This window comes from Emys orbicularis, chromosome 6, assembly GCF_028017835.1.
Source record: "Emys orbicularis isolate rEmyOrb1 chromosome 6, rEmyOrb1.hap1, whole genome shotgun sequence".
Taxonomy (NCBI): Eukaryota; Metazoa; Chordata; order Testudines; family Emydidae; genus Emys; species Emys orbicularis.
Genome location: NC_088688.1, coordinates 41200865 through 41222237, shown reverse-complemented (window position 1 = coordinate 41222237; position 21373 = coordinate 41200865). Strand labels below are relative to the sequence as shown.

The 21373-nt window shown below is 40.1% G+C and overlaps 1 protein-coding gene across 2 annotated transcripts in view; it reads left to right on the top strand.

Moving 5' to 3' along the window:
* ADAMTS6 (ADAM metallopeptidase with thrombospondin type 1 motif 6) overlaps positions 1-21373 on the top strand; it is a 299292-nt gene that overhangs the window by 139325 nt on the left and 138594 nt on the right. For both annotated transcript variants that reach the window (XM_065406967.1, XM_065406966.1), the window contains exon 9: positions 13713-13859. In XM_065406967.1, coding sequence (XP_065263039.1) covers positions 13713-13859 — 147 coding nt within the window. The remainder of the gene's footprint in view (positions 1-13712; positions 13860-21373) is intronic.

Here is a 21373-nt window from a genome sequence, read left to right as displayed (position 1 = left end):
TACCTGCTGTGGCTGCACTGCTGTTTTAGTGTGCTTGCTGGATCAGAGCTGGCATATGTATGTCTACCTGAGCTGGGAATTACACCTCCCAGTTGCAGTGTTAGATATTCTCAAAAGGAGTGAATGATTGGAGGAGAGAGAGAATGAGTCATTTTAAAGGAAATAAGGTGGTAAACAGAGAACAGGGAATCAAAGTTTGAAAGACAAGATAAGAAGAGAGAAATGTCGAGTGAAGACAAGATCAAAAGAACAGTTAAGGTAATTGATGGACAGATTGGTCGAGAGCTGGAGAATGTGAAGGAGAGGAAATGAGAGGCAGATAAACTAGATTGTTAATGTGGAATTTGACAACTCCAAGGATAAGGGTGGTGGGTTAGTATCAGAGAAAATAGCCAGGTATCCAAGTCAGAGAATAGGGAAGGAAAGAAAACAGCTGGATAGATGTGGAAAAAGTGAGGTTTGAGTGGGTGGAGGGAGGTGGGATATCAGCAGTCACATCTTGCTGAGGGCAAGGACGGAATGAGAGAGAGAGAACATGTATTGATGAGTTTCTTGGAGATGGAACTTAAAACAACTAATGCACACCCAGTTTTGAAATAGCTAATACCACAAGGATGTGCTTGGGGTATTAGCTGAAGCTGTGGGACTCCTCTTCACTCTATACTCAGGGTAGACAAATGGTCTACTTACCTATGAAAATAACAGGAGTACTTGTGGCACCTTAGAGACTAACAAATTTATTAGAGCATAAGCTTTCGTGGGCTACAACCCACTTCTTCAGATGCATATAGAGTGAAACATATATTGAGGAGATATATATACACACATACAGAGAGCATGAACAGGTGGGAGTTGTCTTACCAAGTCTGAGAGGCCAATTAAGTAAGAGAAAAAAAACTTTTGAAGTGATAATCAAGATAGCCCAGTACAGACAGTTTGATAAGAAGCAAGTGTGAGAATACTTACAAGGGGAGATAGATTCAATGTTTGTAATGGCTCAGCCATTCCCAATCCCTATTTAGCCCTGAGTTGATTGTGTCTAGTTTGCATATCAATTCCAGCTCGTTGGAGTCTGTTTTTAAAGTTTTTCTGTTTTAAGATAGCCACCCGCAGGTCTGTCAAAGAATGGCCAGACAGGTTAAAGTGTTCTCCCACTGGTTTTTGAGTATTATGATTCCTGATGTCAGATTTGTGTCCATTAATTCTTTTGCGTAGAGACTGTCCGGTTTGGCCAATGTACATGGCAGAGGGGCATTGCTGGCACATGATGGCATATATCACATTGGTAGATGTGCAGGTGAACGAGCCCCTGATGGTATATGGCTGATGTGATTAGGCCCTATGATGGTGTCACTTGAATAGATATGTGGACAGAGTTGGCATCGGGCTTTGTTACAAGGATAGGTTCCTGGGTCAGTGTTTTTGTTCAGTGATGTGTGGTTGCTGGTGAGTATTTGCTTTAGGTTGGGGGGTTGTCTGTAAGCGAGGACAGGTCTGTCTCCCAAGATCTGTGAGAGTAAAGGATCATCTTTCAGGATAGGTTGTAGATCTCTGATGATGCGCTGGAGAGGTTTTAGTTGGGGGCTGAAGGTGACAGCTAGTGGTGTTCTGTTATTTTCTTTGTTGGCCCTGTCTTGTAGGAGGTGACTTCTGGGTACTCGTCTGGCTCTGTCAATCTGTTTTTTCACTTCAGCAGGTGGGTATTGTAGTTTTAAGAATGCTTAAAAAGTTTTAAGAGACAATGGATCGTGTGGTGTGTCCTGGATGGAAGCTGGAGGCATGTAGGTAAGTGTAGCGGTCAGTAGGTTTCCGGTACAGGGTGGTATTTATGTGACCATCCAGGACACACCACACGATCCATTGTCTACAGCCAAGCTCTAAGATATAACCGCATTTGCTCCAATCCCTCAGATAGAGACAAGCACCTACAAGATCTCTATCAAGCATTCTTAAAACTACAGTACCCACCTGCTGAAGTGAAAAAACAGATTGACAGAGCCAGACTTACCTATGCTGCCTCTTTGGGTATGGCTACACTGCAATTAAAAACCCGCTGCTGACTTGGGCTCATGGGGCTCAGGCTAAGGGACGGTTTAACTGTGGTGTAGACATTTGGGCTTGGGCTGGAGCCCGGGCTCTATGACTCTGCACGGTGGGAGGGTCCCAGAGCACAGGCTGCAGCCTGAGCTGGAATGTCTACAACACAATTAAACAGCCCCTCAGCCCAAGCCCCATGATCCCGAGTCAACTGGCAGAGGCCAGCCGTGTGTGTTTAATTGCACCGTAGACATATCGTTTGATGGGCTAGCAATGCTGATCCATTGTCCCTAACAGTCCTCCTAGAGACATTTTCCTAAATTTTAGCAAGTTGTCCTCAATTCTTCAGAAGCAGTGGGACAATATTCCTGTTCCTCCTAATCCCATCTGCATGATGGGTCCTTAACTCTGGTACTGAGAGATTCCCTAGAGTGCCCTAAATTATGGAAATCCGTTTCTCATTCAAGGGGAGCGTATAGGTATGGCACTGCAAAAAGCGGTTAATTTAAGCTGGTTGGAGGCATGTTCGAATAATGACAGGGGAATGGAGTTACAAATGGCATAGAAGACTCCAACCTAAAAGAATAGGGGCATGCATATCACAGCCCAAACCACATCTAGCACCAGCTACGACCAACTGGCACTTGGGTCTCCAATAAACCTGTTCCTTGCAGTCCATGATGGATGGGTTAGTACCTAATTATGAATGAAAGAACATGTCCTCCATCACGGGGAGGGCTGAAAGACCATATCAAACCTATGGGTGATATTTGAAGTCCTGTTACCAGGATCACTGGCTCAACAATATGTGATGGTTTAAATGATCCATGTGTGAAAGAGAAACTCCGCTAAGAGACAATTGGCCCCCTAAGGTCAGCCCAACCACTGAGAGTCCATGAGGCCATTTTAAGACAGTCTCCACTGGAATTCCAGTGTTCCACTTAGCCCAAGCAATAGTTTCTTGCGCTGTTGCATATAGAATAATCACTTCACCTTAAAGAGGCACTGAATTAACTGGAAAAATCATATAAAACAATCATTAAATAACAATATATTCATTTCTATATTTCTTTTGGAGTTCAAGAAATGGTGATTTCCTTTATTATGTCTTGTGTCTACCTCATGTTATATTGCAGTTGTAAAAACTCACAATTTATGTTAACATAAAAAAAACTTCATTGGGACCTTAGCTTTAATGATTAATTGTCCAAATAGACTTAAATGTCATAAACATGAGGCTAGAAAAACAATTCTGGTTTCTGTGATGTGAAATAAGATTAATATCTTGTGATATGTGGAAAATATAGTTTAAACTTTAGAATGATAAGATACTAAAATCATTAGTCTTACATTAAAATACATTAAAATATTCAAGGAAAGGGAATGCAGTAACATTTCACAGATCTTAACAAAAGCATAAGTAGAGTTGAATAAATGGAGGTGGAAAGAAAGGTTATAGTAACATTCAGGGCAACATGAATGCCGGTTTCATATTTCCAAAGGAAATCTAAGCACAGAAGTTTGCTTCATGATTAAAGGCAAAGCTTACTTCTCTGACCCACAGTGCTGATGATCACTATTGCATATTCACACTCCCTTGTGCATCACCTTCACTGACTTTACTAGGTGTTCCACTTGTGAGATATGTGCAGGCTAGTTATCCACAATGCAGATCTGGGAGGATAATTTTGCCCTATGTCATTAAGATGTGAATGAGAGTTTGCCATTGCCCTGTTGCAAAGTTTATGTTTCTGAGCTGACTAATTTTTTTCAGTGAATCAGACTTGATTGTATTTTAAAGTGCTTCATAAGTAGCACAACACAGAATTATGTTCAATTAGGTGACCACTATATATATATAGTGGTCACCTAATTGAGCATTAAAAAGAAGCATTGTTCAACTATGTTTGTGTTCATTTACTTCAAAATTTCAGAGAAAAACTATGTTAAGAGAGTTGAAGTTGAGAACACCTATAGTAATTTAAGGGAAAATATTAGCGATATTGTATCAGAGGGGTAGCCATGTTAGTCCGGATCTGTAAAAAGCGACAAAGAGTCCTGTGGCACCTTATAGACTGACAGACGTATTGGAGCATAAGCTTTCGTGGGTGAATACTCACTTCGTCAGATGCACGAAAGCTTATGCTCCAATACGTCTGTTAGTCTAAGAGATGTTGTAATTAACCCCAAAACGTGCATTACAAACCCAGGAAATTCACAGTTAAGGTAAAACTTAAAATAAATACAAATATATTAAAGCATGAAAATGCAGAGTGAAGGCACCCCAAACAACCTTAACTCTGCTCTGAAGTGACACCATGCAGCATCCCTAGAATTATGATTAATGTATATCAATGTTTGTTGTAACAAATTAAATTAATATGATTTTTAAGACCATATTAGATTTTTCTTCTCTTCATAATGTCAGAAGTGAAAAATTCAACTCAGCCTTAACTATGGAGCCATTATTGGCACCTTCACAGTATAATCTGGAAATACATGAGGGTAGTAAAAATGTTGAATATCAGACAAAAGGATATATGTTACATATTACATATTACTAAGTAGAAAACTAGAAATGACTTTGTAGGTATTTGCTTCTGGATCATAAGACATCAACAAATAAAATATAAGAAAATTAATATTATGTAGTGTTATGTTTGAATGTAATGAATATGTTACATATGCATTTTATTTTGAGAGTAAGGTTTTATTGTGGTATACAGTGAAGAGTATAAGTTAAGTTGACCAAGAGGCATGTATTACATCAAATTCACATGGATAGCTGTCATTAATTCTACATAAATATAATGGGGAGGACACTGTCTACTCCAAATCATGATATGGAGAGTATGTTAAAAACCAAGTGCTGACAATATATTGCTGTAAACGAATAAAAAATGAAGATGGATCCTGCTTCAAAGAGATTACCATTTATAACATCACACCAGTTTACAAATAATTATTCTATTAGCTGGCATAAAAATAATGTATAAACTAGTAGTTCTCAACCAGGGGTATGCCTACACCTGGGGGTACGCAGAGGTCTCCCAGGCGGTACATCAACTCATCTAGATATTTGCCTAGTTTTACAACAGGCTGCGTAAAAAAACACTAAGTCAGTACAAACTAACATTTCATTCAGAGAATGATTTGTTTATATTGCTCTATATACTATACAGTGAAATGTAAGTATAATATTTATATTCCAATTGATTTATTTTATAATTATATGATAAAAATGAGAAAGTAAGCAATTTTTCAGGAATAGTGTGCTGTGACATTTTTGTATTTTTGTCTGATTTTGAAAGCAAGTAGTTTTTACGTGAGGTGAAACTTGGGGTACACAACACAAATCAGACTCCTGAAAGGGGTACAGTAGTCTGGAAAGGTTGAGAACAACTGATATAAACAACCTTGCCGGATATGGTCATAGAGGTCTTGTTGACTGAGCTGACAGGTAGAAGAGATCCTAGTACTCCATACTGGTGTTTTTGTGCAAGTTCACACTTTTTTCTAATTGGAACAGATTATTGATTAATGATTATTCATTCCCCTTTTTCTCCCTCCCTCTCCTTGCAAATTTTTCATTGTCACTATGAAAAGACATAATTTAGAGTCCTATTTACATTTTAAAATAATAATAATTTTGATTTTAGTAATCCCTTGATTTTTTTTCAACTTAGTCCTTAAGTAGAATTCAGTTATCCTAAATAATGTTAATATGATATTTCTCAGTTATAGAAAGTATGTTATATTTTTGAAATCTTTAATTATTCTGTTTGTACAATATGGAACAAGCACAATGTATTTTAAAACCTTACAGTGAAGAATGATGCGACAGAAAGTTTATGAAAAACAAAGTGTAACTTGTTTAATACAAACAATGATGTTAATAATAATGAGTTGACAGTGTTTTACATCCAGATTGCTTAAGAACAAAGAGTGAATTAGATTAAAGATTCTCTTTAGTTGTCTTGAATCTGTATCTAATTTGAAAACATCTGTTCTTCTTTTACTGTCCTCTGCATATTCCCCCATAAAATGCACCAGTGGTGCTGATTCTACAGTGGAACTTTTTGATAGCAGTACCTGTTGGAGCACTCTTGTGCCCCCATCCCTTCCCCTCACTGCTCCTGAAGATTCTGAAGATGAGGCTATAAAAGGGAGCATGTCTTGGCCACATCAGTTCCTTTCAACTGCCGTAGGTGCCGGATCAGGAACTGTATTTGGGCCTTTGGCCCAGATTCTTAGCTTGAATAATGTCTATTACTTTTGCAAGGTAGATTTTAGCTTTTAGTGTTGGGTTTTATTTCTTTTTATTTATTTATTTATTTTAATTTTTCTGAGTTTTTATTTGAAGTTAAGACTTTAGTTCTGCTATTGGGATCTGACGGTGGATTGGAAGTTCAAGACGCTGAGTATTTAAGAAATTTGCCTCCTGCCCAGCAGTCTTTCCAGCTTTAGATGTTCATACAAGATGCCTAGCCTGCCTCAGGAAGGGACACTCCCTCAGGGTGCTCAATCTGCAGTACTTTTACCTGAGAGCACAGAAAGAGTAGCAAAATAGACTTCAAGCTCTACTGCTGCATCAGGCTGTGAAACCAAGCCCTCCAGAACTGGTACATCTCCTGATCCATGAGTGAACATAGATTAGCTTCAGCCTTTGATACTTCCAGAGAGAGCCAGCAGCAGACACTTCTGCAGAAGGGACCGTCACAGTTTTGGGGGTAACTGCACCTTTGACCCTCCTCCGCCCCGGCCTGCTCAAGGAATGCACCCTTAGGTCTTAAGCCTCTAGACATCACCTCTCTCTGGGCCAGAATCCAGGTCCCTCTTCCTTCTGACTGAGTTTTTAGGCTGCATCCCTCTTTTTCTTTACTGTGATTAAAGTCCAGCACCTGATATTTGCTTTCTATCCAAGGGCTATGTGCAATGTATGCCTGTGGTTACAAAAAACGAAACAGCTCTTTCAAAGCAGAGAACATTTATTTTAGGATAAAAGCAATACAGAGAAAACACAGGAAACAATATAAGTCTAAACACTTATTTAAGCTTCCAGTGGCCTCCCATCAGTCCTATGGAGACCCTGGTAGATTCCAGTCCTCATCCTGCACAGTTTGGCTTCCCCTTGGACAAAAGACACACTTTTGGAAGAAGAGGCGCCTCGGGTGCCTGAAGAATATCAACAAATGAACCCTCAACTGGAAGAGTAAAACCTCTCCAGGTGAGAGTGTAGGGATTACAACTGTGTGTTCCCCATCAGAGGGTGCAGTATTATTTCATGAAGTAGTTAAGAGAATGGCAACTACTTTGAAAATCCCCTCTGTGATACTAGAGGAGACTTCTCATCATCTTCAACATTCTTGACTCTCCATCCCAGGATAGAATTACACTGCCAGTTTTAGATGGGCTCTGGCAGCCAGCAAAAGCAATAATACGGTTCACTTCCACTTCTGTTCAGGCAGTGTTGAAAAAGGTAGCTGCCAATTACTGCATGAGGGTTTTTCCTCCTTTTTTCACAGTCATCCAGTTCTGAACTTGCATTTGGCTGAAGCTGCATCCCACAGGTCTTAGGGTGGCTTGATGTAGTCTACACCTTCTGATAAAGAAAGCAAGAAAATGGACATTTTAGGGAAAAAAAGTATTTTAACCTGAAACATTGGGTGTAAGAATGTCAGATTACCAGACTGTAGTGGTAGCCCACGAAAGCTTATGCTCTAATAAATTTGTTAGTCTCTAAGGTGCCACAAGTACTCCTGTTGCGGATACAGACTAACACGGCTGCTACTCTGAAACCAAAGATTACCAGACTGTAATTGCATGCAACCAATACTGTCTTTGGGAAAAGATGGTGGTATTTGCAAAATCCATCTCAGAGGTTCCAAGAAAATTAGCCAATGCCCTCATGTCTAAAGATTGTTGCAAAACACAGTCTAAGAGTAACGTTTGATTCCTTGGATGTTTCTCCTAGAAGCCATCTCTCTCAGGAATCCATCTTGTAGTAGATCATATGGACTACCTTCAGAGAGAAACACTAAAGTGGAGGAGTTTCCCTTTAAAGGGGATGCTGTATTTAGCAGTAAAATGAGGTTCTTGAAGAAGTGACAGTCACTAGATCTGCACCCAGATCTTTGTGAGTATATCAGCAACCTAGGAGAAGGACTAGGTAGCTGTGTTCAGGTATCAGTGACAACAATATGCATCTTCATCTTCCTAGTGCTATAACTATGGGTAGATAGATATTAGAAATAATTCACACCAGATACCCCATCCAATCTGACTCCCCATCTCCTCCCAACCTTCACCCCATCCCTATTCTCACGAGGGCCTGTTAAAATGGGAGGTTCCCTGTCTTGTGGCGGCAGGGGTAATAGAAGTGGAGCTGAAGGAATTCGGAGGAAAGGGTTGCTGTTCAAGGTACTTCCTAATCCCAAAAAAGGATGGAGGTCTTTGACCTACATTAGACCTGAGAGAATTCAATTCCTTCATCAGTAAGTTCTGATTTCATGTTGAATTTGGCATGTATATAAAACATTTCCTCTCAACACAAGATTGGTTTGAGCTCTTAACCTGAAAAGCATATATTGCAATCAGATTGCAAATATCTCTGTTTCCTAGTAGGGAAAGATCATTTTCAATTCAAAGTCTTTCCCTTTGGCTTTTCTCCTGCCCCAGAGTTTTTACATGCCTCTTGGCAGTATTAGTGCATTTACAAAGCCAAGGGATTCACATATATGTAGATGCTAGATCACTGGCTAATCAAAACATTGTCAGAACAAAATCTATCAGAAGTCATATCCTACACACATTCCCTTTTCAAGAAGCTGGGACGAAAGATAAATTGGGAGAAGTCAATCATACTACCCACTCAAAAGATCCCCTTCACAGGGGTAATTTGGTCTCTCAGAAAGTCAGGCACTTTCTGCCATTATAAGGATTCAGCCAGTCATAGCCTTATTGCATAGTTCACATGTCAAAGAATCATATTTTTTCTCAGATTAATGGGCCTCATAACCTCAAAACCTTCAAAAAATGAAAGGAGTGGCTTTCAATGCTCCAGCTTTATCAGCAACAATCACATCAGATGTTTCCAACCTAAGTTGGGGAGGACATTTAGACAAATTGTCAGTTTGTGGCCAATGGATTTTCCAGGAAAAGAAATTGCACATCAGGCTGCTACAGATAAAAGCAATACATTGGGCTCTGAAATCATTTCTGCCTATCATCATCATCATCATCATAAGATAATTTAGGTCTTTATGGACAATACAATGTCAATGTATTATATAAACAAGGAGGAAGAGTTCATTACACGTAGCTGTGTAAGGAAGCAATGTCTCTGTGGGAATGGTAAATTAAATACAAGACCTACCTGAATTTTTACACCTAGTAGTGAAAGAAAACAGCCTTGCAAACCGTCTGAGCAGGGATACAACAGAACTCCATGAATGGTCTTTCAAGCTGTCAGTGATACAAGAGAACATCAGTGCATGAGGTTGTCCAGAGGTAGACATTTTGTGACAAAGGAAAACACAAAGGTGTCCCAGATGTTGCTGAAGAGCAGGAAGAGACAGTCAATCCATCTGTCACCATGCCCCAGTCGGTCACAGCTGAGAATACCAGATTCAGGACAAACTGCTGAAAAATAGGGCAGACTCACCCCAAACTGGTAGTTATTCTATCATTAGATTATACCAAGCCAGTAACAAAAGTAAACTTCTGCCTCACCATACTGGTTAACAAGAAGTCAAAAATGCACTTTCCTTAGACATTCCAGCCCTTATCTCAGCTCCCAGACACTGGACTCTATGATGAGTAGTTATTGAAAACCAGTTTCATTACATATAGGGTCCTTCTAATCTCAAGAGATCAGCCACATAGCCAGGTCAATATATAATTCAGATTTTACCCAATAATCAGTTTGCCGCCAATCCTTTAGTAATTAAAAACTAAAGATTAATAAAAGAAAAGAAGAGAGTTAAAATGGTTAACAGATCATATACATACAATAATTGCAATGTTCTTATATCAGGTTTGGTAGCAGTGATGTTATAGACTGCTGGCTTGCGAAGTTTCTCTAGTAACTTCCAAAAGATTGGGAGATTATCAGTCCATAGTTCAGTATGTTCCTTTTAGTTGTAAATCCACAGTCCAGAGAATCAGAGCACTAAAGAGGCAAAACGGAATCGTCCCAGGGGTATTTTATACCGAGCCATGTGCCTGTAAATTTTTTGTTTCAAACAAAGCTCACAGTCCAGTTTGTGAAAAGTTACTGGCACAAGATGGAGTCCAGGGTCACATGAGCATATCACATGTCCTTACAAGGCCGGATGACTCACGGGGGTAGCCATTGGCCCCTTGGAGGCTGAGGCATTCGCAGGAATTGATATCTGGGCAGAATGAGTTTCTTCTATGGCCCATTGTTAGAGTGATGTATCCTTAATGGACCACCAAACTTGAATAGTTCATTCACAATGGGCTGGCTAGACTGGATGTAAACTAGCTTGTCGGTGTTACCCCAGGAATAAACCGATCTGAAATATAGATATATAGCCAATATTCATAACTTCAGATACAAAGATGATACATGCATATAAACAGGATACTCTTATTTAGCAAATCGTAACTTTTCCATTGATACCTTACATGACATACTTTTTACATTGGCAACATTAATGATATACATGGTCATATTTCAATCGTATAGCATCATACCATCTGACACATTCGGGATAAATTGTGTATGAGGTCTTCTATATTTCTTCCCTCCATTTCCTCTCAATCAGAGGGTAATAAGGAAGATAAAACAGGACAGAGCCAAAGTAATCATAGTTGCTCTGGCAAGGCCGAGGCAACTGTGGCTCCCGGACCACCTTCAGCTATCCAAAGGAGTTTTCCAATCTCTCCCTCTCACTCCTGATCTGTTGACTCAGCAGAATGGAAAAGTTTATCATACAGACTCATATTTCCTACACCTGATGACTTGAGATATAGGATTCTATCAGGATTATTAAAATGTGGTTCACAGGGGTACAGCAGGTTTTTCTTAGCTCTAGAAAATGATTAATTAAGCATTAATTAAGGTTTGATAAGCAGCTATATCAGTGTATCACTCACTTATCAAAAATAAATCTATATCCACACATGAGACAGTTGAAAGATTTATGAAAGGGCTAATTAATATCTATCCACCATTCAAGGGCCCTCCACTGACATGAGACCTTAACATAGTCCTTATGCAGTTCATGAAGCCTCCCTTTTAGCCAATGGGAGAATGTTCTTCATTTCATCTTTTAGTTAAAACAGCTTTCATCGTAGCTACAACATCAGCAAGAAGAGTGAATGCCCTGTGAAACCCTCATGGCTGACCTGCCATTTACTGTATTCCGTAAAGATAAGGTTATGCTACATCGCCATCCCGAGTTCCTACCTAAAGTAGTGACTGAATTTCACATTAATCAGACAATTAACCTGCCAGTGTTTCTAAGACCCCATGCACATGCAGATGAAAATACGTTACAGAGTTTAGATGCTAAGGGGGCTTTAGTGTATTATCTTAATAGGACGGAACAATTCAGAAAATCTCCAGATTTACTCATATCTTATGGTAATAACAAAAGAGGTCAAGCAATTGCTTCTCAAACATCAAAATGGGCTAGACTGTGTATAGAGGATGGCTGCTTATTGGCATCTGTTCCTATTCCTGAAGGAATTAGGTCCCATTCCACGAAGGCCAAGGCAACATCAGTGGTATAGCTTAGATGCATTCCACTTAGCAAAACTGTGTAGAGATGTAATGTGGAGCATATTCACGCTCCCCATGTACCTTCACCTTTTCCTAAGTCCTAATTACAGTATCAGAATTTTGGGAAGTGGTAGAAGAAACTAAGGTGGTCAGAGTGCTATACCCCTTTTATAACCTTGCTCTCAGAACATTCAGGAACACTGAGGGAAAGAGCAGGGGGGTGTACAAGAGTGCGCCAGCAGGCAATATTATCAAAAGTTTCTACCATCAGAGCTGCCCAGTCGCTGTATCCCATGGGTGTGACTATACAGAGTACGCCTCAAAGAATTCCAGATACAGGTGAGTAACCATAATTTACAGTATTACAGAAAATCTTCAGACTGCATGCATAAATTACATTTATGTACACTGTGATGAATTAATTTACAGAATTTTCACAATACTTAATTGATTGTATAACTCAGGAGCAGAGCTGAGAGAAGTGATTGTGATTAGCATTACATTTTAAAAAAAGAGTGAAAATAAAAGTGCATTTTCCTCTTTCAGAATGTTGTTTTTGCCTAAAAATGTAAAAAGTGCTACCACTAAGAATTAAGCCAGAATAAATGCACCATGTTTGAGAGATAACTTGTTTAACATGTTCTGATTTTGCTTTGAATATTTTCTCACAGTAGGGATGGGAAGGTTGTATTTTAGAGTTATGAATATTTCGCTTTCCCTAACCATCATTCTGTCTCTTCCCATGAGTAATGAAATCTGCTATTTCAAATGGCTCGTGAGATATCATGATCTTTTGTCACTTGATCCAGAACTGAATATAACAAGCCCATGATCTTGAACGATATTTGCATGGAAGAGAGAAATTCCTTCGTGATAGATGAATATTTAAGAAAATTTGCCATACCCCAAACTGACTCCAGCTCACTCAAAGACAAACAGGGGAGATGCTTTTTTAAAAACTACACAATTACTTAAATAGAGCGCCTTTTTGTATGTTATCTTTAATTATTATGATTAATTTATGTCATATCAGTCACAGTGCTGACAAACTGAATATTTCACTAACGTGTTAGATGTAAAATGCAATAGTTATTTAATTTTAAAGGTTAATTTTATGTATAAAGTTAAACATTTGCTCTTAAATAGTCTGTTAAAGCAGAGTTCTTATGGATTTAGCTTTTAGTTTTAGTTTGGTGATGATTTAGCTGTTCTACATTATGCTGGCCACATACAGCTCCAACGAGCTGTTCCAACATCCAAGGATCCTTGAGTATACCCCTTTTTCTGTGACCATGTGAACTATGTTGGATGTTAAGAAGGGGGTGATGTATGAATCATTTTGCTGACCCTGCACCACCCAAGGATTCTCCTTCACGGGTGGAATTCTGAGGAGGCTGTTTCTGCTGAGTTTAAGACTGTTTTGCATTTGAGGACCACCACAAAGCAGACTTAGAACAGCAGAGGATCAAGGCCACTGTATAAATGGATCAATATAGGGAGCAGAGGTTATTTAGTAGTTAGGCTGCCTAAGTTCTATTCTGGATTGTCATTGACTCACTGTGTGATCTTGGCAATATCACCCAGCCTCTCTGTGTCTGTGTTTACTGATCTGAGTGCAAGAGCAGGTATTGACCTGTAGTTCTTAGTTGGGCCAAACTCCCAAATAAGGACTGAAGTATGAGTCCCTTTTGTTTATCTCACAGGCCTATTGTGAGACTTACGCAATGTAGTAAAATGCTTTGATATCTTTGTATGAAACAGCAAAATTGCATAGTATTCTGAGTGTACAGAGTTTAATCTGAATTAATCATACATATCTTGTTTCAGTCCCCTACACTAACTGAGCATGGCCTTCCAGTTCCAAACTTTATTTTTTTCTGGTACCATAGGAATGTAATGGGACACATTTTTCTTCTGTTTTGGACAGTTTTGGTATGAACCATGATGGAATTGGAAATTCTTGTGGGACCAAAGGTCATGAAGCAGCAAAACTTATGGCAGCTCACATTACAGCAAACACCAACCCCTTCTCCTGGTCAGCCTGTAGCCGGGACTACATCACCAGCTTTTTAGAGTAAGTAATCTCTGGAGAGAGATAATGAATTGCTCCAAAATTTCATACTCATCGGAATAAATAATTGGTGGAGATACAGTGATTTACACTAATTCACATTCTGTAGAATGAGTAAATATATGGTGACTTACTGCTGACTTGTACATCATAGGTAATTTCTTTGTGTTGTGGAAAGTGCTTCCCCTTCCCATCCCTCTTTTTGAACTGTTCTGTTTATAGTCTGCTGGTCATATTTAAGTATGGATGGGGAATAGAGGTGAGAGGGCTTTTTTTTTTAAGGTTAGTGATAAGGATTGTTTTGTTAAATGCATAGTGATGTCAGGCTTAGATTTCTGTTTTGTTTATCTGAGTACTGGCCAAGGTCTGATTAAAATACCATATTGTTTTGGAAAACAGTATCTAACAAGTTTCAAAGTTTGTCCTAGTAAAACAAACAAACAAACGAAAAACAACTAGTGGTTGAACCCTGAAGGAGGTAGAAATTTCACCTTAGTGAGATCAATGGCTGTCTCTTTGAATGATACACGGTAGTTCTTAAAAGAGTCTTGAAACTATTCTACATTCCCCCTGTATGAATATTAAAAAATTTTATGGCTGAATCCTGAGAAGTTCTGGGCCCTGCCACTCTAACTAGCTGTTGCATAATTTATTTCAGAAAATGCAACTCAACTGGAACTTTTCATTGCTACATTTTCTCTGAATGTATTTAAATCAGTTGAGTTCAATTGAATTATTTGCATAAGAACTACTCACACAAATCAAAGTTGCAAGCTCTTACACTATGAGTCAGATCCTTAGGTATGGTTGAGATGCACGTAGTGCAAAACCCAAGAGTTGGGAGAGCAGAAGCAACTTTTCCACTCCCCCAATCCCAAGGATGGCCAGGGCCAATTTGGCCCCTAGTGCAATTTACAACACTCCCCAGGGCTGTTAGTAGTGGAAGTGGCCACCAGTGGGACATTCCATTGCTCTGTGATTCCTAGAGCACAAGATAATCTGGCCAACCCCGCTCAGACATCCTATGTATGGGGGGCCAGGAGCAGGAAGTGTAAAGTTATATATACTGGTCCTCCAACAACTGGGGATTTCTACTGCAGGAAACAAGGATGGGGGCAGAAGAGTGGCTCTTAATTACCTTTCTGCTCTGCTGATCTTGGGATTGGCCTAAGCAGTGCAAAGCAGCCTGAAGAGGGCATCGAGGATCGATTCCTATAATCTGTCAAATTTGATTGTCCTCATCCTCCATGCCTTTTGTTTTCTTCTGTGGAATGCCCTTAGATACATTTTGTGAAAGTAGGTAGGTTCATAAGACAGGATGACATACCCTTAGACATTAGAATCTTACAATAGTATCGATGATTTTTATCTAGAATGATATTTTGCCCTTTTGGCTACATAAGGATTTTACTTCTATTTTTTGAAAGAATTATTAATATATGTTAAGTGCTAACAATGTGCTCAGTGCTGTATATGATATAAAATGAAGAGGGGTCCTCTGCCAAAGAGTTTACAGTGTAGAAGACAGACAAAGAGGCAAATTGGTTGAAACTATAGTAAAGAACAGAGTAATCAAACACATAGATGAATACGATTTGTTGGGGGAAGAGTCAACATGGTTTTTGTAAAGGGAAATCATGCATCACCAATCTACTAGAATTCTTTGAGGGAGTCAACAAGCATGTGGACAAGGGTAATCCATTGGATATAATGTACTTAGATTTTTCAGAAAGCCCTTGACAAGGTCCCCAAAGGCTCGTAAGCAAAGTAAGCTGTCATGGGATAAAAAGGAAGGTCCTCTCATGACCAGGAACCGGTTAAAAGATAGGAAACAAAGGGTAGGAATAAATGGTCAGTTTTCAGAATGGAGGTGTCCCTCAGGGGTCTGTACTGGGACCAGTACTGTTCAACATATTCATAAATAATTTGGAAAAAGGGGCAAACAGTGAGGTGGCAAAATTTGCGGATGATACAAAACTACTCAAGATAATTAAGTCCAAAGTAGACTGCAAAGAGTTACAAAGTGATCTCATAAAACTGGGTGACTGGACAACAAAATGGCAGATGAAATTCAATGTTGATAAATGCAAAGTAATGCACATAAAAAACATAATCGCAGCTATACGTATAAAATGATGGGGTCTAAATTAGCTGTTACCACTCAAGAAAGAGATCTTGGAGTCATTGTGGATAGTTCTCACCCACTCTACGTGCAGCAGTAGTCAAAAATGCAGATCTGGTTGCTCCATCTCAAAAAAGATATATTGGAATTGGAAAAGTTACAGAAAGGCTACAGATTTTAGCAAAGCTTTTGATACGATCTCCCACAATATTCTTGCCAGCAAGTTAAAAAAGTATGGATTGGATGAATGGACTATAAGGTGGATAGAAATCTGGCTAGATTGTTGGGTTCAACGGGTAGTGATCAGTGGCTCGATGTCTAATTGGCAGCCGGTATCAAGCGGGTGTGCCCCAGGGGTTGGTTTTGTTCAACATCTTTATTAATGATCTGGATGATGGGATTAATTGCACCCTCAGCAAGTTCGCAGATGACACTAAACTGGGGGGAGAGGTAGATACACTGAAGGGTAGGGATAGGGTCCAGAGTGACCTAGATAAAGTGGAGGATTGGGCCAAAAGAGATCTGATGAGGTTCAACAAAGACAAATGCAGAGTACTGCACTTAGGAAGGAAGAATCCCATGCACCGCTACAGGCTGGGGACGACTGGCTAAGCAGCAGTTCTGCAGAAAAGGACCTGGGGATAACAGTGGACGAGAAGCTGGATATGAGTCAGCAGTGTGCCCTTGTTGCCAAGAAGGCCAACGGCATATTGGGCTGTATTAGTAGGAGCATTGCCAGCAGCTCGAGGGAAGTGATTATTCCCCTCTACTCGGCACTGGTGAGGCCACACCTGGAGTACTGCATCCAGTTTTGTTCCCCCCACTACAGAAGGGATGTGGACAAATTGGAGAGAGTCCAGCTGAGGGCAACGAAAATTATTAGGGGGCTGAGGCACATGACTTATGAAGAGAGGCTGAGGGAACTGGGGTTATTTAGTCTATAGAAGAGAAGAGTGAGGGGAGATTTGATAGCAGCCTTCAACTACCTGAAGGGGGATTCCAAAGAGGATGGAGCTCGTCTGTTCTCAGTGGTGGCAGATGACTGAACAAGGAGTAATGATCTCAAGTTGTAGAGGGGGAGGTCTAGGTTGGATATTAGGAAACACTATTTCACTAGGAGGGTGGTGAAGCACTGGAATGGGTTACCTAGGGAGGTGGTGGAATCTCCATCCTTAGAGGTTTTTAAGGCCCAGCTTGACAAAGCCCTGGCTGGGATGATTTAGTGGGTGCTTTGAGCAGGGGATTGGACTAGATGACCTCCTGAGGTCTCTTCCAACCCTAATCTTCTATGATTCTATGATTCTAGGGGCAACAAATATGTTTAGGGGTATGGAACAACTTCCATGTGAGGAGATATTAATAAGACTGGGACTTTTCAGCTTGGAAAAGAGATGACTAAGGGGGGGATAAGATAGAGGTCTATAAAATCATGACTGGTCTAGAGAAAGTAAATAAGGAAATGTTAGTCACTCCTTCTCATAACATAAGTACTAGGGGTCACCAAATGAAATTAATATGCTGCAGATTTAAAACAAACAAAAGGAAGTATTTCTTCACACAACACATAGTCAACTTGTGGACCTCTTGGCCAGAGGGTGTTGTGAAGGCCAAGATTATAACAGGTTTCAAAAAGGAACTAGAAAAGTTCATGGAGGATAGGTCCATCAGTGGCTATTATCCAGGATGGGCAGGGATGCAAAACCATGCTCTAAAGTGTCCCTAGCCTCTGTTTGCCGAAAGCTGGGAACAGGCAACAGGGAATGGATCACTTGGTGATTACCTGTTCTGCTCATTCTCTCTGAAGCATCTGGCATTGTCCACTGTTGGAAGACAGGATATTGGGCCATTGGTCTGACCCAGTGTGGCCGTTTTTATGTTCTTATGTGATAATATATATATTTGGGAAGGACTTTTTTTAGGGGGCAAGCAGTGGCTTAGCTAATTCAGTGCCATCAGCACTAGCACACTGTTCAGCCAGGGAACAAACATATTTGTGATCTTGATTTCTGGGAACACAATCAATTTTCCAGTGCAACAAACAAATGAATTTATTGAACACTATCTTGGAGCTATATATCATGGATTCACAAAAGTTAAAAATAGAAAAGATCTACCAGACCAACCAATTTGTACAAATCCCTGTCAATCAGTTCAAGACTGTACACCCTATAGTACATTTCTATTGTATAGTCACTTCTAGGTTTAACTGTGCCATGTAATAGTCCACGTCTTCATTTGGGACACTGTTCCACAGCCTAACAGATCTCACTGTCTGGAAGGTCTTTTGTGATATTTAGCCTAAATTAAAGTCTTGGGTGTTTGTTTTGTAGGGCCTTTTGTTTGTTTACTTTTACTATATTCATTGCACTACATGTAGTATTATCTTAGACTTTTTGTTGCACTCTTCTGGAAATCCAGTTGATCCATATCATTCTGGAAATGAGTTGTTGACAAATGAACACAGTATTAGACATGTAGTCATTCCAGAAACATGGCAGGGGCTGTCTCTTAGGGCTTGTCTATACTTACCGCGCTGGTTTGGCGGCAGGCAATCGAACTTCTGGGTTCGATTTATCGCGTCTTGTCTGGACGCGATAAATCGAACCCAGAAGTGCTCGCTGTCGACTCCGGTAATCCTGCTCGGCGCGAGGAGTACGCGGAGTCGACGGGGGAGCCTGCCTGCCGCGTCTGGACCGCGGTAAGTTCGAACTAAGGTACGTCGACTTCAGCTACGTTATTCACGTAGCTGAAGTTGTGTACCTTAGTTCGAATTGGGGGGTTAGTGTAGACCAAGCCTTAGTTATGGGCTTGATGTAAGAACACTAGGTGAAATTTTATGGCCTGTGTTATGCAGGAGGTCAGAATAGATGGTAATTATAGTCTCTTGTGGCCTTAAAATCTATGAATCTGCTTCCTTGTCTCATGACATAATGTCTCTGTGTATGCATCCCAATGATGCAGTGGTCTTTTTAACTTGTTACTGTATCATATTGCAAACTCTCTGATTACTAGCACCTCCTTCACTCTTTTTCACTCCATGGACTTAATTCACCAATACATGCTCCAGTTTTATGCCAGTGGATTGGAATTAAAATCAGTTATACTGACATTAAACTGGATGATCACTATGGTGAATCAGATCTCATATTGCTAATCTCTTTTGGTTTCTTTGCATTAATTCTCTATTGTCACTTGTGTTTGTAACTCCTGCCAGATTATACCATCTGTGAATTTCATTAATATCCTAAGCACTTTTTAGACCATTAAAAATATATTAAATGATACTAGAACTATCATAGATCAGCAAAGTAGCTACTAAACACATCAGCTCCCCTAGTGCATAACCCTTCCTTTTTGATATTTCCATATGTTTCTAGTCCATGTTAGTGTTCTTTTTCCAAGGCAACTTATATTAATTATTTGATTGTGAGACATTGTATTAAATAGTTTATTAAGATCCAAATATATTATATCTACCACTTTCCCTTCATCCACCAATTTAAAAATTCTATCTTAAAAACTAATTAGGTTTTCTGGCAAGAGCTGTTCATTGTATTTTCATGATGATTTTTGCTTATGGTTCCAATATCCTCTAAATGCTTCCTGATTTTTCCTCATAATATTTGTTCCATTATTTTACTGGGAATAGACCTTAGAATTATGGGACAGTATTGACCAGGATCAGTCTTCTTTCTTTTCTTGAAGATTAGTGGTTCATTTGTTTTTCTCCAGTCTGAGTACTATATATCCCAATTTTTTATGCTTTTTAAAAAAAATGATTGTCAGTGGAATGGTAAGGGACATGCTGGTGCAAGCACCTCTTGCATGAAATATGGCTCCAGTCTGACAAGGGCTCTTGTTTCTTCCCTCCCTCCTGCTTCCTTCCCCCACCCTTCTCAATGAGGCAGGAGCAGCCTTAACAGCAGAGGCTTATCCACTGGAGTATTCATACTCCATCAGAGAACAGGAACCAGGAAGTACAGGGACTACTCAGACAGCAGCAGCCCAGATAATTGGCTCCCAACTTGCTCCTGACTTGCAGAACACTGCATCCAGAGAAGAAAAGCTGCTCCAGCTCCTCTGTCAGCTCCTTTAGAGTCCATCAAACCGATCCCTGAAAGCTGCCAGACTGTAGCTGGAGGGGCAGTGCCTACAGTAGATGCTCACCAAGCTTGGAAAGATGAGAGCAACTAGCTTCTCTCAGGGGCAGGAAGGAGACTGGGGACAAAGAACCAGTGTCACTTTTATGTTCCCCCAAGAGTAGGGAGGAGTGAACAAAGGAAAGGAAAGAACTGGGCAAACCCAGTTAGGATGCCTGTGGTCCCTTCCCTCCTCAGGCTGAAGCACTATGGAACAGAAGCCTGTTCATTGCCACTAGAGGTGGGGCCTTGTCTTCAGCTTCCTCCTCTTGTTCCTCCAGGCCTGGGTCCCCACTGTTCCTTCCAGAAACTATAGTCCGGAGTTTTGCACTGCGCCTTTTGCACAAAGAATGAGACAAAAGGACAAGCACAGCTCCCCTCATTACAGAGGGGAAATTGCCAAGCACTAGCCACTGAATACCACTTGGAAGATATCAGCTCAACCAGACAGTGCTCAGCAAGATTCCACCCAAGTTGGAGGATGACATTTAGTGCACTGAATGAAGTACATCACATGTTGTGATAGGCATGTGAAGGACTCGTGGATCTTGAAAAGTGTTTTGTGGGGGTTATTGATCATTGTAGCATTGGAGGTATGTCTGCAGGTTTTCTATCGGTTGTTCTGACAGGGTCTGGTGCCGCTTTGAGTTGGTGTGTCCTGGTCTGTGGGAAGTTTGCTTCTGATATTGAGCTTGGAGAGGCTGGGGGTTGTTTGAAGACCAGAAGAGGGGATTCAGAAAAGATTGTTGTAATAATAATAATCTTTCCTGAACTCCCTCTTCTGGCCTTCAAATGGTAAAGTTGATATAATGCAATTGGGTTTACCCAAAGGTAGATCATGCCAGACTAATCTGATTTCTTTCTTTGAGAAAATAACTGATTTTTTGGATAAGGAAAGTGAAGTAGATCTAATATACTTGGACTTCAGTAAAGCATTTGAAGACAACTGGTTATGCTGAATGGTGAACTATCGGACTGGAAGAAGGCTATTAGTGGAGTTCCTCAAGGATTGGTTTTGGGATCAATCTTATTCAATATTTTTATTAATGAGATTGGCACAAAAAATAGGAGTGCGCTAACGAAATTTGCTAGTGATACAAAGTTGAGGGGCATTGTCAATACAGAGGAGGACTGGAATATTATACAGGAAGATCTGGATCACCCTGAAGACTAAAGTGACAGAAAAGGGATGAAATTCAATAGTACAAAGTGCAAGGTCATGCAATTAGGGTCTAATAATAAGACATTCTGCTACA